This window comes from Gymnogyps californianus, chromosome 27, assembly GCF_018139145.2.
Source record: "Gymnogyps californianus isolate 813 chromosome 27, ASM1813914v2, whole genome shotgun sequence".
Classification (NCBI taxonomy): Eukaryota; Metazoa; Chordata; class Aves; order Accipitriformes; family Cathartidae; genus Gymnogyps; species Gymnogyps californianus.
The window spans coordinates 2,382,878-2,406,358 of record NC_059497.1 but is presented as its reverse complement, the minus strand read 5'-3'; the positions used below and the strand labels follow the sequence as shown (position 1 = coordinate 2,406,358).

General features: G+C 52.2%; 1 protein-coding gene across 2 annotated transcripts in view; it reads left to right on the top strand.

The window, feature by feature from the left end:
- The first annotated feature begins 9,211 nt into the window (after positions 1-9,211).
- The window catches only part of MAPKAPK2 (MAPK activated protein kinase 2), a 33,355-nt gene continuing 19,085 nt past the window's right edge, over positions 9,212-23,481 (top strand). Inside the window, exon 1 of one of the 2 annotated variants that reach the window (XM_050911513.1) lies at positions 9,212-9,270. In XM_050911513.1, coding sequence (XP_050767470.1) covers positions 9,232-9,270 — 39 coding nt within the window. In that variant the 5' untranslated portion in view covers positions 9,212-9,231. Of the gene's footprint in view, positions 9,271-16,402; positions 16,765-23,481 lie in introns of those variants that run through there. The other variant, XM_050911512.1, reaches the window with a different exon arrangement.

Genomic DNA, 23,481 nt, shown 5'->3' with positions numbered 1-23,481 from the left:
AGGGAATACAGCTGAGAATATTTTGGTTTTGTTTCCAGTTACTAAGCCCCATTTTCTTTATAAAATGTTTGCTTTCAGTGAATAGTGTGACACAGCATTCCCAAACTGGGAGAGCCCTCCAAGCGAGCTAATAAGTCTCGTATCTGGGAGAGAGCTGAAGAATCATCCCTGCAAGCACTTGACTTGTTGAGTTCCCTGTGAATTACCGTAGGAGTTGCCCACAGCCACGCGTGGAGGGTTGGACCACGGGCTGCGTCGTGGGACGGTGTCATTTATAAAGGGTGGTCACAGTCACAGTCGCTGTCTTCACTGAGATACACCCGAATTCCAAATTCACACCCGAATTCCAAATTCACGCTTTGCTTTTTGGAAAGCTAAACACTAATGAGGTCTGAAATCGCCAGAAGTCCATCATTTTCATTAGTTGTGAGACTGGTTAGACTGTTAAAAAGTAGTATAAAACTAAAGTTGTCTAAATAGATTAACAGAACAGCTTTTATTTTTTCGTAACTCCTTGCTTTGCGAGTTTGTTAATCTGCCAGTGCTAGTGAGGTTCCACTGGAACTTAAATCATGTTCTTCTAGGAAGGTAGCACAAAACAAATGCAAATTACTTGGGTTTACAGCAAAACAGACATCGCATTTATAAAAGTCACCCAAACTTGTTTTAAAATGTTCCTTATAATGTTCCCTCTGTTTTACTACACTGTTAGTCTCTGTATTGTAAATAACATGCTCTGCTTATTGTCTGCATTTTTAGTTATTTGGTTTAGCAATATTTTTATATAAATGAATGACAAGGCATGAGCATCACATCTGACAGATACACATTGCTTTTACACTGGGGTCCAAATATTATCTGCCTGTCCACGTTGCAGGGAGAAACTTGGTTTTATTTGAACTCAGCGGGACAGTGAAGCATTCTCCTTCCCTGCGGAACGTGGTACCACAGACAGACACCCACCCAGGCTGCCTTTAGTCCTTTGCAGGTTTGATCTTGCTAACGCCAGCTGCTGAATGTGAAGCTTGTTTCACAACACTGACCTGATTCTAGAGATCTTCTCCGTACAACAGATACTCTTCACTAGAGTTTTTTAGCCTTCCCATCCAGCTTGAATAGGAACTCTAGTTGTCTGGTGGCCTAAGAATTCGCAACGGACTAACTGGAAAACTTTACGGTGACTGTTGTGGAAGAGTGAGTGTGTTGCTCAATCTGAAATTGCTTACAATCATTGTGACCTGTTAGGACTTTCATGCAGTTGAAAACTTTTTAAGCAGCAATTTATCAGTAGAGGTTCTATCAGTAGAGGTTCTTTGCAATGGTCATCTTCTTTAAAACTACCTCCGAAATAAACCTAGGGTCCTTTTTAAAGGGATATTCACTGCAGACTACAGCTCTTCTTTTTTTTTTTTTTTCTTCTTGTTTAATACTAATAGCTGTTTTGGCTGTGAAACGTACATGATGATCTCAGCAATGTCTTACTAATCCTAGCCATACAAGCAAAAGGCTGATTCTGCACCCAGAGATCTCTGCTGAAATGATTGGTACAAATCCCCTGCCTGCCAAGGTTTAATACTGTTGTGGAAGTGGAGAGCCAAAATAATATGGAAAGATCTGCGGTGCTTCTCTGCAGTACCCAGCTGAGATTCAAAACAAACTGTGCTGAAAGACTTTAATGAAAAAACCTGTAGCTTTTGCATATGTTGAGGACTCGGAGCTGTGAGTACCTGGCAGTTGTGAAAACTGGACATCATGTTTTTATACTTAGTGCTTATCACAGATACCACTTGATTTTTATTTTTTATTTTTTTTAAATTAATTTGATAAGGGTTTGGGGAAATGTATACACTCCATACTTCCCATAAAAGAGCCCTTATGTGTTCTAAAACTCTATGGATATCTTACAATTTTTTAACTCCCACTGTAACGTGTAAAATCCTTGGGTCATCAGAGCAGTCTTGGATAGGCGAACATTGTCCCCGTACTCGGAGGATGCAGTGACTTTAATCCAAATACAGTTCTTGCCGACGGGCTAACTAGGTCAGTAAGTCTGTGTTGCTAAAAGAATAACCCGTGTTCCCTATACATAGTACTGTGCCTTATTATTTTACCAGCCTACATCTGTCTCGGTGCAATCAAATTACTATTCAGGGTTTCTTATACATTGCAGGTGTTCATACTAAATGTCAATGTCTAAAGAATTTACAGGTTAGCCTTTTTATTATAAATATTGTGATGAGGTGTAACATGGTGGAGAATGTAGAAAACATATAAGGTGCATGTGAATATAACTCGCTGTGAAGGAACACTTTGGAAATAAGTCAGTCTCAAACTATGTATCTAAATGTAATGAACAGATATTTCCTAAAGTTGTATTTCGGTTCATTTTTAAAAGAAAATAAATGCATAATTTTCTTTAGCAACAGACTGTGCAAATTCCTAAAAGTCCTTGATTTAAAAAAAAAAAAAAAAAAAAGTATTAATTATTTCCAGATGGTGGAAGTTACCTTGTATTGCCAGACACTACCTTCTGTGGCATCTAACTAGAGATGAGTAGAAAATTTTCAGACTCTATGTGAATAGGTGATTTCAGTGTTTCTGTGCTAAACGTGATGAATGCTCTGATCTGACCAATGTTCCTCTCGTTAACCGTGCTGTAATTAGAATATCGAAGTTTTGCCATGACATTCTTCAGTTGTCACTTTCTTATTCAGCCCACTAGAGATCTTTTTAAAGCCCAGAATCCTGCTTATCCCCAGGCTGAAAGGAGAAATCCAGTAATAGTCACTTAAGGAAGATTTGCTTTTATTAGAAACCTATAAATGGGTAGCCTACTGTACACAAGTGGATATTGGAATAGTTTGAAGATGAAATCATGCTGCAATAAAAAGGTCTCCAACTATGACCTATATGATTAAACGATGCATGTTACATGCAGGGAGTTTGCAGACAACACCGAGTGAATTTTTTCCTTACGTGTTTTAATGTGGGTGAATGGCAAATGTTTCATTAAAAGAAGTTTACAATCTGAAAACAGTAACAAAATACGTACATGCAGACATTTCAGTGTTCTTTGAAAGTCTTTGTTTATAGTGTGTGTATATACGTACGTGTAGCTGTGTAGCCTGCAGGCAGGGTGCCTGCTCAGTCTGCCATGGTTACTGATTTTCATGGGACAGTCTGTGTGAGGATTGTGTATGACTGAGTGGCATTTTCTCAGGCACAGCACCTCATTGTAAAAAAATAAGCTCATCTTGCCATGCTGTAATGCTTGTTGATGTAATATGATAAGGTCTTGTATCACAAATTCTGCTGTCTGGAGCCGGACCGTGCTGTACAGAGAAGCGCAGTTTAATGCCAGCTAAGGAACTGGGGAATCCGATACTAAAGCTGTATTCACATGATTCTACCTGTCTAAGTTATGCTGAGGGATGTCAATATAAAATCTGCATCTCTGCACAAAGAGTCGGATTGTGGGGCAGAAGCCTGGAGTCTGGCCCGTTGTTGCTCGTGGTGTATTCCAACCATCATTAATTATTGCCGTTCATTAATTAATGTGGTTTCTTGAAGGAAAAATTAATCAGGAGATTCTTGAATCTTTTTGACAGGCAGAAGAAGAAGAGATTTACTTGCATTTAGCAATATTCCTTTTGGTTCACTGGGTTTAACTTTTCAACCTTTGCATAGTAAGAGGGCGATGCCGTTCCACATAGCAGATTCATTTAGCACAAAGGGCTTTAAAAAGCAGCTGCATCAGTCTAGCAAGTGAGTTGTTGCTCAGCACGAATTTGTCCCGTTTAATTTTTGCCTGCTGACATTTTAAAGACACAGGCTGAGGGCTTTTTTTAAGCTGCCTATCTAATTTATACTTGTAAGCCAAGACTTTTCAATGGCGGCTAGCTGTTTCGGAGCTTCAGATTTGGGTCTTCTGTTTGATACGTTTTAGAGGGACCTGATTTTTCCGAAAATAAGAGCGAGGAACTTCCTAGGGCCATTCCAAAGGGCCTCAAAATTACCAGACTGAAAACTTTGGACGTATCTTCTAGTAATAGTCATGGTATAAATGACTAATGATGCCTGGGCTCACCATGTGCGGGATGTTGCCATGCTCTCCCTGCCAGAGGAGTGCTGCGCGTGAACCTGCTGTGTACGCAGGGTTACAAGACAGTACTGAACCCGTCAGCGGCTGTGAAGCTAAATCTGCCGGTGGTCCTTATGCTCACCAGGCTGGAACGAAGGGGAAGGATGTTTGTAAACTTTCCCTCGAAGAGGCGAGGCTGCTGTGTGTCCAGTGACAAGGAGCCTGTTCGATGGGCTGGGCTGGGCTGGGCTGCACCTCCTGCTTGCGCTGCCGACGATGAGCTGCCTGGCAGGCTCTTTAGGTAGCCCTCGAGTAAATTGTCTGCTGGAACGGGTGCTATCAATGAAATGTCAGTCTGGATGGGGAGTCTTTCTGAGCTCTGTTTTCGATTCTTGTACACGCACACTGTTCTTACGGGTGTCGGTCAGTGTGCGGCTCAAGGCTGTGCGGACCGAAGAGGTGGATTTTGCTCCTAATTAGGTTTTCTTTAAGCATCAGCTAGCAAGCTAGTGCTAGTCTTCGTATGATTCGTCTAATCCTTTTTATAAACTAAGTTCTTTGCTGCACAGACGATGAATGAACGGTAGGCAGCGTTGGGTTTGTTTTCTTTCCTCTTGTCAAATTAGCCTAACGGGCTTTACAAACGCTTTTTAGGATATCCACATGCACGGATGCTCAGAAATGTCTTTTCCTCTGAAGATTGTTTTCTTCTCTTCACGTGAATGCATGCTCTTTGAACAAAGTATGTATGACGTACACTGATGTTTTTCTGTGGTACCATCTCTGTCTCTCCCCAGTGTTTATACAGACATAATAAATGTGCAGGGATATACTTGATGCAGTTGCAGCCAGCAGCAGCAGACATCCGTGCCCCAAGGCATCTGTGAAATCTGAACTTATAAGGAATCGAAGGAGGGTTTGGGATCTGGCTCCCGGCTTCAGTGAGACGGGGTCATCGGCACGAGCGCTCCACAGCTTTTCCCTCGCCTCTTGCGACGGGGGTTTAAATGAACGGTCCCTTAAGTGTGCTTCAGCTTGTTTGCTTTGTCTGCGGGGATGAAATAGTTGCCTGAATTAAGTCTGCCCATTCTTAACTGCTGAGAGGAGCTTTCTAAAGATGACAGAGAGTCAGCCCCAGCCTCTTGCTGAGGAGCGGAGCCATGTAAGGGTTTGCATTCCTCCCGCTAGCTCAAAAACTCTGATATTTGGCTTTACAAGCGGAGGAGAGGTGTATCAGAGAGAACTGTTTTCCTGGGCAAGTGGGTTGTAGGTAGGAAGGCAGAGACCATGATTATAATAATTAAGTGTAATTAAGCATAGCTGAGAAAGGATTGAAAGAAATAAAGCACATGCCTGATTAGCTGACAGAATTTACTGTTGGAGGCTGTTGTAAAGACTAGTGACGTTGTTTTTAAAACAGGCTGAATTTAATATGAAGTTCTTCACAACTTTAATTGCATTGTGAGAATACCTTGGATGCACTGCGTTAGAGAAGGGTGCTGTTGAGCAAGGGGATCTCCAGATGAGAAATAATGCAGCCAGTTCTTGCCCTGGGCGGTTTTCTGGCTGGGGGGAAGCTGCTGTGAACATGCGTCCCTGGAAATGCAAGAAGAATAACCAAGAAGGAGCTGGGAGAGCGGAGTGTTGCACTCGGCTGGTGGCCTTCAAGGGCTGTGCAGTGGGCGGCCATGTGGAAGAGATTTTGTAGGGCAGGAAGAAGAATTGGAAAAATAGGATTTCCACCCTGCCATGCTCAGCAGGAGCCTCAGCAGCTCGCGCTGCACTTTCTGGCGTGGGTAAAGGATGAGAAGGAGAGGGCAAAAGAAGTATTTTACTCAATACTATCACAGGTCTGACCGATAATGCCCAAGGTCCTCATTCATGTCCTGCACCGCCCAGGGCTGTGCAATGCAGTCATATCTTCCGAGCCTGCGTGCGTGCCCATCTTCTGTCCAGCCGCTGCCACAAGGTTGGGTGACAGTAGCACCAATACCATTAACGATAGAAGCTGCCAGTCTCTCCAGCAGGTGTTGATGATGGATAGCATAAATGAAATTATATTTGAGGTGTGGGCAGCCAGCTGTAAAGTCATCAGACAGGAAAGGTCATGCAAGTAATTTACACCAGAAGTTCTCTGCTCTCAAAGCCATAAGCACAGAATAAATACGTGCAAGCAAGCAGAGAAGGATATTTTTTTGTCTGAGGCTGAATCTCTGAGACATGAGCCATACATCCCCTGTATCCCCTTCACAGTTCCCTTCATTGCTGTTGCCCTGTGCGGAGCTCAGGGAGTAACAAGCCTTTGGCGTAGTTTGGTCTTGATGACATGATGACAGCTCTTGTCTGACATGGGATAGAAAGGGGCTGGAGACAGGCAGCCCCCAGGGCTCGTGCAGCTCCTCGGCCGCTGCCTCCGGGCTTGGGCTTCTGAAGGTGCCTGAAAAAATGTGCTGCCCACCTTTTGCTCCATGCCGATAGGATTTAGGTGCTTAATTTCCTCTTTAGATGTAGATAGATGTGGAAACAACAGGGGTGGTTTAAGACATTTCTGCCTCTTTGCTGGAGGTGCCCCACAGCACCGCACAGCCTCCGTGCGGGACCCCGGGCACTGGGAGGGGGTAACTGCATTTTCCAACACTTTCCAGATACTTACACCCCGGTGATCTTCAAAAACGCCTCTTTAATCCAGTCATTTGTAGGGGCACAGGGAGGACGGGGCCAGGCACACTGACTATGCCGGCTGCGGCTCCCGTGGGTCACTGAATTGCTGGGGAAGGCAGGAGAGAGTGTGTGTGTTTGGGGGGGCGAGTATGGGGAAGCCGCTGGTTATTTTGGGAGGTGCAAGAGGGGAGCAAGCAGCCCAGCTTTCATTTTCCAGCCAGCTGGTGCTGATTCAGGATGTTTTTGCAGTGACAATTGCGTGGAGCTGAGCCACCGAGGGCTTGGTTACACGTTCAGGCTGCAGTTACGTGTGCAGCAGCGTTTTACCTCTCTCATCATCTTATTTCTCGCTGCATGGGACACTGGTGGTGCTTTTAGGAGAAGCAATAAGATGGCAGGAGGGTAAGAGAAAGCTAAGACCTCCAAGTTGGATTTTCTTCTTCTTTTCCCCAGTCTAGTGGGATCACATGCTTTGCTATAACTATTTCCAGACCTCTCTTCAGCACTTGCAGGACTAAGCATGATCCTTTGACACATCCCCATGTGGTGGGAAATGCACGAGAATGACACAAACCTTTATAAATACTCTTTGATGATTCTTCTTTTTTTTCTATTAAACTAAAACCAGAGCTTCATGCATCGCTCACACTGTAAGGTCCAATTACACACAGCGGATAAGACAGCCTTTATGAAATGCTTTCTCAGGTTCTGGTCTCGCTCCATGGCCCTTCCTATGAACTGGCAACGTTACAGAAAGATGCTTTACTTTCCCATAGGGCCACAACAAATGCAGCTTTTGGTGGACTCAGTTTCAGGCGTGCTCCCCCCTTCCTTTCCCTGTCTCTAACCTCCTTGCTGCCATTTGCAGAGTTCTTCCTACGTGGCACTGCTGAGGGATTAAGCACTGCCAGCAGCAGGGATGGGTGGCGTGGGAGGTGGGAGGTTTGTCCCCGCTCTGCCCGCAGCCGCGGGGTGACCTTGTGCTTCGCTCGCCCGTCTGCAGCTCACGCAGGAAACCGCAGCCCTGGGAGAGCTGCCCCGAGCCGCAGAGCAGAGGGGCCCTATGCTTGCAGGACGCTTATTTTCTTATTTTATATATAACTGGTTTGGACTCATTTATTAGACCATCTGCCTCATTTTCTGTCTGCCGGCCGTGGAGCTTGCTCCTTCCACCCGGATCCCGCCACCGCAGGGGGTTCGTTGGCACAGTGCTCGGTCCCGAGCCTGAATTCCATCTGAAGAAGCCCAAGTCACTTCTCTGACTCCCTTTCCCTGTCCATAAGGTGGGGATAACAGCTGGAAAGGGGCCAGCATGCAGCAATGTAGGTGATGTCTTCTGAACATCAGGGTACAGCCTGGTTCAAGCCTGTATCTGCATCCTGCTAGCTCTGTTTTGTGCTGTATCCAGCATCTCTCAGTGTACACCAGCGTCCAAAAGCCTGTGGTACACGAAAGGGCAATGCAGATGTTGCTGGGGCCAGGGAGTCCCAGACCTGCATGGAAACACCTCCGCTGCTGCTTGCAGCATGGGGACGCGCCGGGGCACAGCCTGGGGAGCTCACATCCCAAGCAAAACCCCTTTAAAATGTAAACAAATTTCTTCCACCCAAATAAATAAATATTTCTGGCCTCAAAAAAAAAAAAAAAAAAAAAAGAGAGACACCTCACCTAGCTCCTGTTGCTATTTTTTCAGTTGCTACACAAACAGTTTTATTTCTGGCTCGCAGCACATGCCAGGTCCCAGCCTGTTGCAATGTAATCTCGTGTTATTGCTTTAAGCACGCCGGGGCGGATACGGCGGTTTCAGAGCAAAGCCCTTCCAGCACAGCCCCCGGCAGCTGCTGGGCCTGACCCCGGGCACTTTTAGCCTGTTGCTCGGTGGCCCAAGTGTTTTTCCACCATGCCCAGAAACCCAGATAAAGCCCTGTCAGCGCCCCGCTGCCACCGGCACCCATGCGGGAAGGCGAGGGGGAGAGGCGAGAGCCGAGCCAGTGGGGTGGGAGGCTCGAGGGGAGCCACCGCCAGCCTCTGGTATTGCCCCCCCCAGCCCCTGAGCCTGGCCGTGCCCAGAGTGGGGGCTGCGGGGGTCCCTGCGCCCCGGCTGCGGCTCTTTGCACCCGTGCTGACCTTCAGCCTAACCAGCTCTTTGGCCGCTCTGTGCCTTACGCTGAGGCATCGCTCGCAGCCTCTCTCAGCCGCCTTTTCGTGGGGTTCAGGAGATCACACAATTTTTATCTTCTCATGGGTTGCACTCCCCTTCCCCCCGTCCCTGCAGGCAGGGCAGGCAGAGCAGGCAGCGCTCCCGGCTCGCACACCTGGGTGCCTGGGGTTCAGTGAGGCCCAACTGCTGATTATTGGCAATTAATGCTGTTAATTGCCGTGGCAGAAGCTTCCCTCCAGCAGTGCTGGTCCTCCCTCCTAGCAGGGAGTAACTGTGCTGCTGCAGAAGGGTGAGGACTGAGTCTCTGCTTGCTCTGCAGCCGGTCCCCATGAGCTCTTCAGCGCTTCGCTTTGGGCTCTGCTCCCAGGTAAGTTGGGCTCCCAACAATGAGCCTTCTGCAGGTGAAAGTCAAGCAGTGGGGTGTAAAAAGCTGTTCCGTTTGGGATGCGTAACTGCCCAGGTTTGTATGGAAACCTGCAGAGTGCAGTTGGTGTCACGTGTGTGGGGCGTTTTTAGGTTATAGCTAGCTGGCACTGCCTTTGTTTGCTGTACAAGGCACCTGGAGAGGCTGCGCCGAAAAACACAGAGGGTAAATTCTGCCTCGAGGACCCTGTGCTCACGTTAGGGCAACCACTGGGCCGAGAGGCAGCCGTGGGAGCAGAAAGAGCCATCCCAGCGTGGCCATCCTGTTAGCAGGGGCTCGGCTGAACTGGGAGCATCTGCGGGGTCCCCGCTGGCACACGGTGCATGCCTTGACATAGAGATGCTGGTGAAAATCGTCTCCTCCAGCTCACATCAGTCCTTCAGGACAGCCTAGGGAAAACAGCGAGCGGTGGCACATGGGCTGCATATGTCCCTCTGGATTAGGGCCAGCCCAGGAGCCGTTTATGCTAACGGAGCTAATCTCCATAATCTTGTCACACAAATGCCTCCTCTCTGCTGGCAGACTGGCAGGGATTTGGGTTATATGTGGATGCCAGTAGACGCAAGTGCACTGGGATGTGGCACGGAGAGGAGGCACGTCTGGGGCTCGTGGGGGCCCTGCCAGGTTGGGTTCAGCTTGTGTGAAGACCCCTCTCCTGCGCCCCGCTCCAGGGTCTCGCCCCGTCATCCCTCCACAGCACGGGGTGAGCTGCCGTCCAGGGGCGATGTGCCTCAGGACGCTCGGTTTACAAGCAAGTCCCTTTGCCCCAGCCCAGTGCCTGTAACCCCTGCGTGCTGCCGTTCCTCTGGCCTTGCGCCCGTCCCGTGTCCTTTTCCAGTTTATGCCATGTTTTTCACCCTTCTTGCTGGTACCTCCGAGGTGATCTCCAAGTCGCTGCATGACCCTGCAGCGTGCCCTCCTGTGGCTCACCCGCCCTTGGCTGACGGGCTCAGGCTGGGGCAAGGCTGGGGAGACTGTCGGTCCATCTCTGGGTCTGGTTTAGCTTATTTCCTTGTGTCAGGCCTCCGGCAATCTCTTTGGATCACAAATATTGCTGGCTGGGCCCCTGTGAGGGGTCTCTGTGCCGTGCGGGAGCACGTGGTCCCTTTTGACCTTAAAAGTCTGACCCGCTCCAACGCCACCTCTTGCTGATGAGGAGCTGAGTCTGTTCAAGTTCATCCGAGTTATTTCGCACTCGGAGAGAAGCCTCTGGGCTCCTTATCTCTGCTCCAGAGCTGCCCGTTAGATCGCACATAGCGATGAGTGATGTGGAGGCACGAGGCAGAATCTGCCTTCCCGCCTGTCATCGAGGCAGCAGGCGGCAAAGCAGACAGCTCTGTCCTACAAAACGTGACACGTTTGGCTGGAGACCCCCAGGGACCACGGCGGCCATGCACGGACCCAGGAGCCGCAGAGAACCGGCTGCCTCTCCGACAGGATCCATGGCGCACGAGGGACCCCTTTTTATTCAAAAGATCAGAGGCTCTCAGTCTGATAGCTGAGCTGAAGTCCTGTCCCCTCTCCGTAGTGGCATTGCTGTGGATTTTCTTAGAAAATAAATAAAATAAATCTGCATTTAGAAAAAGTGACGTGAGGGCTAGGCACGAGATGCCGATCGCTCCTTGCTCCGAGGCCACGGGTCTGCTCTGCCGCTCAGATGTGCCTTAGGCAAGAACTAGTATTTGCTTGCAAGCTCAGTTTTCCCTTGTGTGGGATCTGTGGTTTTGCTTGTCAGTTGGACTACATCCCTTTCAGAGCAAATTATTTTAGAAGAGATATATTCCTGTATTTCTGAGTAGCGGTTTTTGTGACTGTGAGTTAAGGAAGTACCTTTGGCATCATCTTGTGGGCAATGAATCAGGATACAGTTTCCAGGCAGAAAAATCACCTTGTGTTGAGAAAAGCAGCATAACGGGTCAGTGCTGGGGGCTTTCGTGTGGTTTTAATGTGCTCTTTCCTTGGGCTGAATGCTCCCTGAGGCGGTGGGGACATTGCCCAAGGTGGACACGTGTAAGATGCACCCACAGCACGATGGCCTGCCCCGTGGGTCTCGCTGAGTGCTGGTCCGGAGTCCAGCGGCTGCGGGGTGTGCGTCCTCCCCTGCGCTGTGTGTAGGGGTGGCCGGCTGGCCGGGGAAGGGGGAGGAAAATCCTCGTACCCGTCAATCAGACAGATATAACCCTGACCGATATTTCCTGACGTGTCTTGCAATTACGGGCTCTGTGTGTCAGCTAGAGTATGTCCAGCGGGAAGGGTTTGCGGAGCGGTCTCGCTCAGGTATGTGAGCAACGCCGGAGCCTGCCGGGTGCTAATCTGCCGAGGGGAAGCCCAGCCCTGCCACCTCTTCCCACCGTGTGCCAAGGGGCATTTCTCCTTCCCCTTCTGCTGCAGAAGGGTGGTGCCAGTGGGGAATATCCCTGGCAAGGGACTGATATTGCCGGCCAGAAACATCCCTGGCTCTGGCAGGGTGAGGAGAGAGGGTCTCTGTCTAAATGCTATTGCTCAGACTTGTCTCGAGACCAGCAAATGAAGGGTGAAGTGGAAAAAATTCATGGTTACTTTTTGGGTAATAAATCCAGGTTATAATAGCTCCTTTCATCCTAAAGGATCCCACAGTGCTTTATAAATAGATACGCAAACCATGCACAAGGATCACTTCCAAGCACTGAGACGCAGCCGCTTCCTGGGAGAGCGGAGCAGCTGGTCAGAGCAGAGCTGGAGCTCCCGGAGCAATGCAGCTCGGTGCAAAGCAACCCAGAGAGCTGGGCTGGTTGCTCGGGGTGCAGCGTGGCAGCAGCTCCTTGCATCCCACCGTGTCTGCACGGAGCTCATCTCCCTTGCTGACACAGAGAACTACGCTGCGCTCCCTTTGCATGGAAAAAAAACTTGCAGTGCTACACTTCCAGTGCTACCTCCCATCCTTATTCCAATGCTTCCGTTGCTTTATGAATTACATTAATAGCTGTAATGGAGATTAACAATATCTTTCCAATTCAATTACCCCTATCCTAAAAGCATGCAGGATTATTTAAAGGTATTATCATTTTTTAAGAGGGATAGCTTTTCACCAGCCTCATGCTCACACAAATCTACCCAGGGAGAAGAACAGGATGCATACAGCCTTAATGATCATTACCTTAATCTTCATGGTCTATTTTTCCTGGTAACTCTGCTATAATCAAATTACAATCTGTTTTATTACTTGCCAGGGAAAGCGTGTTAGCAGATCAGCCACTTGTGTCACACAGATGTAAAGGCTGAGCCTGCTGCTGGCCATTGCTTTTTTCCCTAATGGAGATGGGAATGGAAGGAGGGAAAAACTGCTTTCCTTTCACATCCAGATGAATTTTCTTGTGGCTGAGGCGTGGAGGTCACTGCTGCTGGGTTTGGTATTTGTAGGAGGTTTTTTGGGGTTTGGTTTTGGTTTGTTTTTTTTTTAATAGCAAAGGCTGAAGCAGCCAGATCTGGTGGGCTGTGCAGAAGGGGCTGCTCCTGTGGTGGGCTCCGTGCGGTGGTTCTTCCTCTGCCGTGTAAAGCTGCATGATGTGTGGCGAGGGGAGTGGGTGGATGGCAGAGGATCTGGCTGTGCTCCACGCTTGCATCCCTCTGCCTCTGAAAGATCACAAGGGAGATGGATATCTCGATGCTTCTGGGCCAGACTTTAATTGGTTAATGGAGAACCTGGAAATAGGTCCCCGAATCTGAGGACCAGCCTGTTTCCAGCCTGTCTGCAGGATTAGGAGAGAGCGTTTTGCTGTGAATATGTGTGCCAGCGGCTGGGTGCTGCTCACCTTGGTGCTTCCACGTCCAGCCCAGACGGTCTGCAAAGCGTTTGGCAGGTCCCGCGCAATAAATCACCGTGTTGGCCTCCTTCCTAGTAGGCCTAGGGAGCTGCCGTGGGAAGGGATGAACAGGGCTGGCTTACAGCGTGCAGAGACCTTCTCTGGTCCTGTGATGTGGGGAGAGCAAGCGGCCACGCAGCCCACAGGGACGGGTCCCTTTTTTTTTTTTTGGGGGGGGTGGTGGTGCACATCTGGGTCCCACCCCTGGACCAGGGCTGCGAAGGGACGGGGACCCCAAACCCGCCGGCTGGCTCCCGGGAAGGCTCCGTCCCGCAGCCCACGCACGTTGCAAATCGCTCAGCCCCGTGCGCGGACCTGCGGGGTGGGATGGGCGGGGAGGGGGGGGGGCAGCGGCCGGCCCCCCCCCCCCCCCCGGGGCGGGCAGGGCAGGGCAGGGCAGCGGCCCCGCCGGGCTGCGCGGGGACCGGGGGCCACCTCGTGGCCGCTCCGCCGCGGCGGCACCGGGACGCGCTGCGGGGGGATGAGTTTTGCAACGTGCTGGGTGCCCTCGCCGCCCCCCCCCGGAGTTCGAAGAGGCACCCCAGGCCCCGGAGGCACCCCCCCCCCCCCCCCCAGGCTGGAAAGCAGAGGGAAATGGGTCTTGTGGTGCACGCCGGGTGCCTCTGGTCTCCCGGCTCTGGGGGGCAAGGGTTGTCCTTGGGTGCATCCGTTAGCGGAGCCCTCACCTCGGATGAGCAGTCGAGGAGGTTTCCATGGGAAACCTGGGACATGGGGCTCCCAAACTGTGCCTCCTCCGGAGTGGTGTTTATCTTTGAAATAGCTGAAGGGTCGGGTTACAAAGCAAATATGAATGAAACTAAAGGAAACGGAGTAGCGAAATGGGTCAATCATTTTCCTTTGACCAGATTCCTCTGTAAAGAAAAACTCGGGCTTAAAGGCTCATTTCCCCAGACGTGCTGAGACGAGCCCAAGTAAGGGGAGGCAAATGCTGGGAAAACCCCACAGAGCATGCTGGCAGCTTTAAAGCATCTTTGATCTGTGATCTGTTGTTACAGGGTACATCGGATCTAACCCTGACCCCCCAAAGCCCCTTGTTAATTGGGGTGAAGGACGCAGAATCAGATTCTGGGAGATGCTGCGAGTCCCAGAATTAATCCACTTTCCCAGTAGGAAATTTTCTTGTCGCAAACACTTAGACCACGATGTGCCGGGAGCAGGCGAAGGCCTCCCGCCGCTCTGCGGGTTTCGCGGGGAAACTGGGGACCCGCGGCGAGACGCACCGGCAACTCGACAAGAGTTTTATTTATAAAGCTGCCAGTGCCTGGTGTAGGTTTGCTCACTCTCCCATCTGGTGACTATCGCTGCCACCTCCTGACAGACGCTCTGTCTCTTGCTGCTAATGACGTACTTTGATTAGCTGGATCCGCTGCTTCACCCAGCTATTGATCAGTCACTGCTTCAAAACTGGCTTTTAAAAAGCTTGAGCTGGCTTTTTTAACAGGTGGGGCGGTTTTATTGGCTTGACTAAAAAATCCGAGATGATGTTATTGGTCACAGAAGGTGCTGGGATGGCAGACATGGACCAGATGCCTCCTGCGGCGGTGCAAGCAGCTCTGCCTGTGTGTAGGGACCGGCAGAGGTTACGGCTTGCTCTTCTCTGTCCTGCCCCTTTCAGGCTCTGCATTCTGCTTTCTTCTGGTGGCAGCTGCTTGTTGAGGACTTGGTGTGGGTCTTGTGTGCTGTGGGCCTGGTGCTCCCGCTCCTGAATGCTGCAGATGTTTTATTTTGCTATTGCTTTCCTTTAGTTGCAAATAGAAGAGGGAAGTCCCACTTCCATGGCTTGCTCTGTCCTTGTGACACCAGTGAAACTGCTGACATCAGTGCAGATAGAGATGGTGGTTTCTGACCCGGACCCTCCATCAGTGCATCTCAGAGGGGCTTCCAGAGCTCTTCAAGGTTCATTGTGAGATCGGAGCCCGTGCGTGGCTTGGGGCTGGGGCTGCTTGTCGCATCGCAGCCCTGTGGACACGGCTGCCAGATCCGCAGGGCCTGGGAGCGTGTCTTGCCCCTCACTGCCCCGGTGGCATGTCAGCCCCTCGGCTATGCCATGCAGAGTGGGCTTGTGTGCCTGGCTGGACACACACCAGGCTGCCAAAAAGCAGTGGTTAGGCCTCAGGAGATTGCTCTAGGTTCTGCCGTTTGCTCCTGGTATGACTTTGGGCATGTCTCTTCATCTCTCTTCCCCAGGGCACGCTCCCTGCTGCTTGTGCTACAGCTGGGTAAGAGAAGGATGAATGTCAAAAAACACGTGTTCTTTACTTAGAAAACAGGGATTATCAGTGACAAGCAGGCTGTGATTTTTATGTCCATAAATGAAAAGTCTTGATTTCCTATTGTGCTCCAGCTGAAGAAATGTTCATTGCGTTTTGCTGGATGCCGGGCAGCTCAATGGCACGTTGCACCTCGGCACGGATCCCTTCTCTCTTAGCCTCGTCAGCATCTTTATTGGATTCTGGATTGAACACGGGAATAGGGGTTAATTTGTTACCGTCAGGACGGCCTTTATTCTTTTTGGACTGGTTTCTCATCCCCTGCCTTTGCCCTGATGCTTTGCGTGCTTGTGGTGGTGTTTACATCTCTCGTCTTCCTAGGAATTGGTTATAGATGGAGCTATCAGAGGACAAGGCGTTTGGGTAACCAGCGGTTACTGACTCGTCCGAGCTGTCTTTTCTCACGTTAGGGATGCTTTCGGGGCACCGGGAAGACGCCAGATGTGTTAGCTGGGTGTCACTGGCGGGGACTGGGAACGCCACGACCTGTTGACATCCCACCGCGGCTTCCACGAGAGCGGGGAAACAGCCGGTCCCGGGGCAGGCGGCTGAGACCCGCACCCCACCCGGGCGCGGAGCTCGCCTCTGTCCCCCGCGATGTCCCGCAGCCCCTTTCAAGCACCAAGAGCCCCCCGCAGCGGGGGGGGGCAGCCCCCTCAGAAGGGCAAGACACCCCCCCCCTCCCCGCCAAACCACCCCCGGGGAAGCGGCCGGGCCGGGCCGAGCCGCCTCCCCCCGGCCCGGCGGGCGCAGGCCCGGTGCCCGCCCCGCCCCGTCCCTCCCCCGGCGGCCGGGGCCGGCCGCGGCGAGGCGCTGACATCAGAGCCGGGCCGCGCCGGGAGGAGGAGGAGGAGGAGCCGCCGCCGCACCGGAGCGATCGCTCTTCTCGGGGCCGGGGCGCACCGGCGGGGGGAGGCGGCGGCGGCGCTGCTTCACCCCCCGCCCCCTCCGCCTCCCGGCGCCCCATCGCGCTCCCGCGGGGCACCGCCGGCCGCGAGTCCCGGAGCCCGCCCGCCCGGCGCGGCCCGCCCGCCGCCCGCCCGCCCGCCATGCTCTCCGGGGCGCCGCCGCCGCCCGCCGGCTTCCCCAGCCCGCCGCCGCCCCAGCCGCCGCCGCCCCCGCCGCCCGCCGCTCCCCACCACGGGCCGCCGCCGCCGCCGTTCCCGGTGAAGGGCGGCCTGCAGATCCGGAAGAATGCCATCACGGACGACTACAAGGTCACCACGCAAGTGCTGGGGCTGGGCATCAACGGGAAAGTTTTGGAGATCTTCAGTAAGAAGAGCGGGGAGAAGTTCGCTCTCAAGGTGCGAAAGGAAGGGGGGGTGGTGGTGGTGTCCCCCCCGCCGGGGCTGCCCGCGGGGGGGGACGGGGACCGGACGGGCGGGCGGCCCCGGGCTGCCCCCGCCCCGCCGCCGGGCTGCGGAAGGGGCAGGAGGAGCGGGCAGCGGCGGCGCTGCCTGACAGTGATGGAAGATGTCTGCTGCCGGCGGGGGGGCGGGGGGGGGGGGGGGGGTCCCGGGGGGGGGGGCCGGGCACGGGAAAACGGGCAGCGACAGCGGTAACCGGGAGCGGGGCGTGCGGCGGAGCCGGCCGGGACAATGGAGCCGGCTGCTGCCCGTCCGTCCCGCCATGCTTTTAATTTATTTTTTTTTCCCCCATTAAGAGCACCGAGAGGCGGTTTTCCAGCTTTCTAATGTGAAACGAAGCGAAATGACATCTCGGTAGCCTGCCTGGGGGGGGTCTGGAGCGGAGAGGAGCCCTTGGCCTGGCCGGAGTCACCCCACGGGGTTTGCATCTCAAAATGTGGGGGTTCCCTGTGTGGAGCTGCACTTTGTGTAAATGCAGGCAGCTGCCTGGGTGTCCCCGTTTGATGGCAGGTCTCTCCTGGCTCCGGCTGTACCAAACGGCATGTAATACCGAGCGGCTGTCGTCCCCCGCTTCAGACAGGGAATATTTCAGCGTTATGATGTTTACCCCTTGTCCGTAACTTGCTTCTGTTTGAAAGACGCGGAGATAAGTAGTGGCTGCAAAGGTGTATTTTAGCACACGCTAGGTGATGCGACGGTTTCCTTGTTTTCAAATGAGCTTTTTGAGCCAAGCGGGGAGCGTGTCTCCCTGCCGGAGGGACTTCGGGAAGTTTGAATGGATTCACGACACGCCAAGCGCGGCGCTGGGTGACGCGGGTACAGGCAGTCTGCTCGGCGGGAGCGCCGTGTTCTCTAGCATCGATGCAATTTGCGCCCACACATGAGCTGTTCAAACCCTCGGCGTTACCCTGAGAACTGTGAAGGCTAAAAAACCCCCACCTAAATCCGTAACCCCCACCTCTTTTGTTTTTAGAACTGCCCATCTGTTGGTATCTGGGATTCCGAACCTGAATTAATGAATGAACAAGGGGCTTTGGAGGCACAAGTCGTGCTGCAGGGGTGGTGGGGTCGGCGAGGGACAGTGCTGAATGCCTGCGGTTAAGGGGGGGGTGTGGGTCAGTCGAGCAATAAAAGTTTGACTTTTCCTTTGGAAACACAGGCATTTCTCACGAGCCGCACCGTGTTGTACTCCAAGATGACACGTATTGTCATCTCGTTTGGTTGGAAATTAGTGAAATCCTCTTGTGTTTTGACAGACGGGCTCCTCCTCGCTTCTGCAGTTGACTCACGTATTTAAAGCGCAGATTCCAGCACTTCCCTTTTGCAGCCCTGAAAGGGGAAGGATGGCAGAGGAGCCCGAACGCCGGCGGTTCCTCTCTGCCCCAGCACGGGTAGGACGGTTGGGGCCTGGGGTTGGTGCCGTTACCCTGCCCGTACCAGAGCACGGTGCAGCAGATGGGGTCAGGATTTACCACCACGAGTCGTGTTGGTTCCTTGGCCGTGTTGAAAAGCATCTTGGAGCACAGGACTTCGCGTTGTAACGTAGGAGGGTGGTGCAGAGCGTCTGTGCGGCTCTTGGAGGGTGAGGTGTGTTCGACGCTGAATGTCTGTTTTGGAAAAGCGTTGGTCATCTTCCCTGTCCCCTGCCCCAGCCTCTTCCCACGTCCCTGCCGGGGAGAGAAGAGTTCAGCTGAGCGGTTGGACGCGTCTCTGGCTTTTCAAAGAGCAGCACAGCTGCTACTGTAAGTGATTCCTTCAGCACCTTAAAAACTGCTACGCTGTGAGTTTGGGCTCTCAGCCGAGCCGGTGCGTACCCGGCTTGCCCCTGTGAGTGTCAGCTACAGGCTTGAGTTATTTGATTATCGTATTTGGACTGAACTGCCGAGCCCAAACTTGGCGGGGGTGACTGCCCTAGACGCGATGCGTGCTGACTTCATCCCCTCCTCTGGTAGGCAGCTGGGATAACGTCTCTGTTAGAGACCTGTGGAGAGGTATTTGGACCCGAATTACTCACGGGCTGCATCAGTGTGGAAAGATGACCTAAAGCAGGATCCACACAAGTGATTGCATCGAGTTGTCATGTTTCAGATGATGCTTAAAAGAATCCTGACGGCCCATCGCCAGAAGCCACAGCTGAAATCTCTCTGTGCTGCCTGCTTTGGTTGTGCATCAAACCTTTTCATTTGGAACATTGCTCTTTACATTTACTATTCCAAAATCTTGTATAATAATGCAATCCTCCACTGGAGGGAAACAGTTGTGTCTCTCCCTGATATTAACGGTGTCTTCTGGTTACGTCATGCTTCTTCTTGGATCATGAGCAACTGTTCTGTTGTTGTACCTCTTTCTCCCAAACAGAGAGATGCATTTAGGTTAGGATTTTGCTGAGAGTCACTTTGCTTAAGAGGACTTTTCAGTGCTCTAGGAGAGTTTGAGCTTGGAGACAGTGTTCCAGCAGCAGTGAAAATGTTACAGCCAATTTTCTCCTCCTTCCAGTGCAATAGCCCATGGCAGAGACGCATCATTAAATAAAATGGTGCTGTGTGTGAGTTAATGGATGGTAGTTTTGTTTGCTGTGTAGTACCTAGGTGAAAACAGGAGATATTCCTTTGCTTTTCTTATAGATCATTATTGTTTATTTTGCAGTTTCCCACCCCCAATTTTATTTTATTTTTTGGTACCGAGCAATACCTGAAGTGTGGCATCCCTGAATTATCTGGTGCGAAGCAGGCCACCGACGGTCCCAGTCACCCATGACCTGACTCTGATGCGTGGTGATTTACTGCAGGGTGGGAACGTAAAGTCCGCGGAGAGGTGATGAATGGAACTGAAATGCAAGGTTTAGGTTGTTTCTTACCCCTTTCTTCCTTGTACCTTGGTGTGATTTATCATTAGGCAAAATTAGGCTTGTAATTTCTGTAAAGCCTGCTGGATGTAGGTCACCGCTGACCTGACTCGGTGTTGTGTGTTGTGGTCAGGCTGTTGGCATTAGTGACGCAGGCTGCGACAGTGGGGCTGGGAGCGAGGTCTGTCTCGCCTACTGCAAATTCCACTTTTAAGACTAATCTTTAGGCAAGATACAGGGTTGATGGCTGGCTGCCTTAATTCGGCAAGGAAATCGCAAGTAAGCCAGACTGGAGAGTGGCGAGTAATGGCAGGTGGTGAGTTTTTCTGTCGTACACGTCACTCGATGGAGCTCTTCGTGGAGCAGGTTTCCTTTAAAACAAATTAACAAACCTCACTCCTAACCCCAGCTTCAAAGCAGGAAATCCTCACCTGGACTGGTGAGCTTTGGAAGAGCTGGAAGAGCTTCGCAGGGCCGTGGAGACTGCTTGCAAATTTACCCCCTCTCTGGCAGCCCTGTTTCTGGAGCATCCTTGGTGCTTCGGGGCATGTTTGCGAAACACTCTCAATCTCGCTCTCGGCCTCATCAGATAATCTGTGAGCGATGGCTCCTCTGATGGAGAAGGAGGAAGGAGGCCAGTACTTTTGCAGTTTATTTTTCTTGTAAGATGCCTGTCGTGGAAATAGGGCAGATGTCTCGTAGCTGATAACTGAGCAGTTCTGTGCATGAGCGCGTTTGTGTAGCTGGTGGCCTTGTGCTCTCTGCCGCCATGGCTAGGGTTTTTTACAGAGATGTTTAGAGGAGCAAAGCACCCTGTTTCCCGTGGCTTCCTGCAGCTTCATTTGAGATCAAATGCTTCGTCCCCCAGAAAATCCAGCTGGAAAAATAACCCCTAAGCGATGGAGTAGATGAAGATCCTGGGCTCACGCTCATGGGAAACAACTCGCTGTTTTTTTTTTTTAACTCTACCATGTATTTTATATAATCAGAAGTGTCTTCACTGTGACCTTCTGTGCAAGCCACGGTTGAAAAGCTGCGGAAAGTGTAGTGACATCACTGGGACTTTTCCAAGGCAGTGGTTTATTATCTCATTGACCAAAGGAGTCTACTAACTTGGGGTTAGTAGACAATTTAGGATTTGCCATAATCTCTTCTAAATACACTACATGTTCTGAGCAGTCAAACCTACGACTGAGACGGACTGATAACAGCCTGTGAGCAGGGGCTTGGTTTTTGCTTTGGCACATGCTCAGGAAGTGGTAGGGTTCTTCCTCTTAATAATAATCTAATGCCATCAGCCATAGGCCTTGCAAAAGAAGATCAGTGTTTCCCACGTTTTCAGAGGTGGGGAACTGAGATGCAGTGATTTACTGAAGGTCTTGCAGCCCGTCAGAAGTGGTACCGGGCTTAGGAGCTGAGCTGCTTGCTCCGGGATGAATCCTTCATGGGCAGCCGTCCTGCAGGACGAAAATATAGCCCCTGTGTGTGTGATTTAATAGCCAAATACAGCCAGGTAAAACGATTATTTTATCATTCACACTGAGGTCCCGCTGGCCTTCGGCGAGGTTTCTGCCATCTGCCAGCGCACACGTTGGGAAAGCCCGATGTATAGGACAGCACTCGTCTGCCGGGCTCCGGAGGTGCTGGCTCTGCCTCCAGGTAGCGAGTGGTGCAGAGCCGGCGCTGAGCTTTGTCAGACACATACTGCCTATTCCAAAGCCTTTAAAGCAGTGTATAAATAATAATTGGAAGCTGTGCAGACTGAGAGCCAGGTCTCCTAGTGCGTTTGCTGGACGATGGGTAGGCACCGGTGATGAAATCTCCCAGAAAGTTCCTGCCTAGGAAGCCTGAAAGAGTGAGTTGATGACTTCTCTATTCCCAGAAACCTCCAGGATATGCTCTGGGATCCGACGGGATGGATGACCTCCCGACAGGCGATGTGGGGCTCACAGGGCGGTGCGGGTACGTGGGAGGCATCCGGAGGAGTGGCCGGGTCGGAAGCGGCCGTTTGGCCGTCCCTGCGGTATGGGGAGCAGCGTGGCTCCAGGTTTGGCATCTGGCATCTCCTGAGCCTTCATGGTGGACTTGTGTGCCCCACGCTGGGGTGGTCCAAGGGCTTTGCAGCAGAGGCAGTAGCTGATGCTATTTTAAAACCCATCCCTTTGCTGGGGTTTGCACTGTCTGCTGAGCAACTGGGAGGAAAGAGCCCTCCTTCATTAAGAAACCCTTTCCTCCTGCTAGCTCCGAACGTAACCGGCTTCCCGACCTGCAGACGGCCCTCGCTCGGCCGCCCGCTGCAGAAGTCAGGCTCCTCTCCAAGCACAACTGGCCCCGCGCGTCTGGCCTCAAGTTGCAGCATTCAGGCAGCATGACCTCACCTCCTGGTTTCCAAGAATAACGCGCTGCCTCCCCTCCGCCGTGCCGGGGCTGTCTGCAGCGGGCGAGGGCGGCTGCCACAGCCCGGCACCGACCGGCTCCTGGGGCCCTGCTTTTGCCAGATGCCCCCAGGCAGCCCCATGTCTGCCCCGGGCCGTTCAGCTCCTCCTGTCCTTCGTGGGCAGGGGTGCAGGCAGCAGAGGTGAGGCAGGAACTGGGAGAAGGTCTTCAGGACCCGGCTGAGCTTGCAGGCTGGTTTTGGAGGAGGGAGGGTTTCGGGGGGTGGATCCACGAGGACCGGGGCGATCCCTCCACCAGCTCCAGAGGCTGGCACGGGAACACAGCTTTACCTGACCGCTCCCCAGTAAACCTGTTTCGAGCCTGGGCAGTCATATTGAGTCAGCGTTTCAGCATGGTCCAGAGCTGTTGAGCATCGTGGTCATCTCTGGTGGTGACATTGGCGTTGCATTTTAAAAGCCGCTGAGACCCGTATCCCACTGAAAGTGGGTCCCATCCCCTCTGTGGATGCCCCTCGTCTTTCATGGCTGCAGGATGCTAAAATATATTCTCCTTTCAGCTCTGGCTGGCACGAGGACTGTGTGTGTGACCGGCGCTTGGAGGCTCGTTTTGGACAGTGCTCTCGTCTCTACGGCCGGTTCCCCTACGGAGATGGATGGGGAGCAGCGCACGGGGGTTAGAGCAGGGCACGCAAGAGCAAGTCTGAATGCGGAGAGCTTTAACAGCCTTTTAAGCTGTTGTTTCTTTGTACCTCGTGGCTGAGTCATTTCAAAGATTTCAGCCTTTTAAGTTCTTACCAATTTGAGGTAGGGATTATAGCGACTGGCAGGTTTAATGGTTGCATTAACTCGCTGTTTCCTTTGTGGCCTCGGGAGGGGACTAACGGCTGCGAGTCCGTGAGTGGCTGGTAGATCCCCCTGACCTGAGAGGACCTGAAAGACGAGTTTTGCTGGAGATGCTGTGAGCCACAAAAATGTCGTTTGGAGGGTGGTGGGATGGTACCTGCCGTCAGGAAGGGGATACAGGATGGGGTAGCAGTGTGGCTCCTCTCTGAGCACTGCGGGGAGCACGTGGAGCTCTGCTGTGGCTCTGTCTTCCGTCTGATGCTGCTGGGGAGGACGACGGCATCTTCCCATGAATTAGGGCGTTAACGTCAGTGCGCTGCTTTGCTGTGGCAAAGTACGCTCTCCCAGCAGAGAGGGCAGGTGAGCACGCTGGCTCAAGCGGTCTGCAGCTGGCACAGCGTTTGCCGTCATATGTAATGAGATTATTTAAGCTGTTGGCGTCAGAGCTGCATGTGATTATGTGCCTGGCTGTCCAGTGAGCTGTAGCCTAAACTAGAGATAAAGTTCAAAATGCAAACGCAGATCTGAATGTTCCGGGGGCGCCCAGCCAGGCTGGGACTTTGCAGCTCT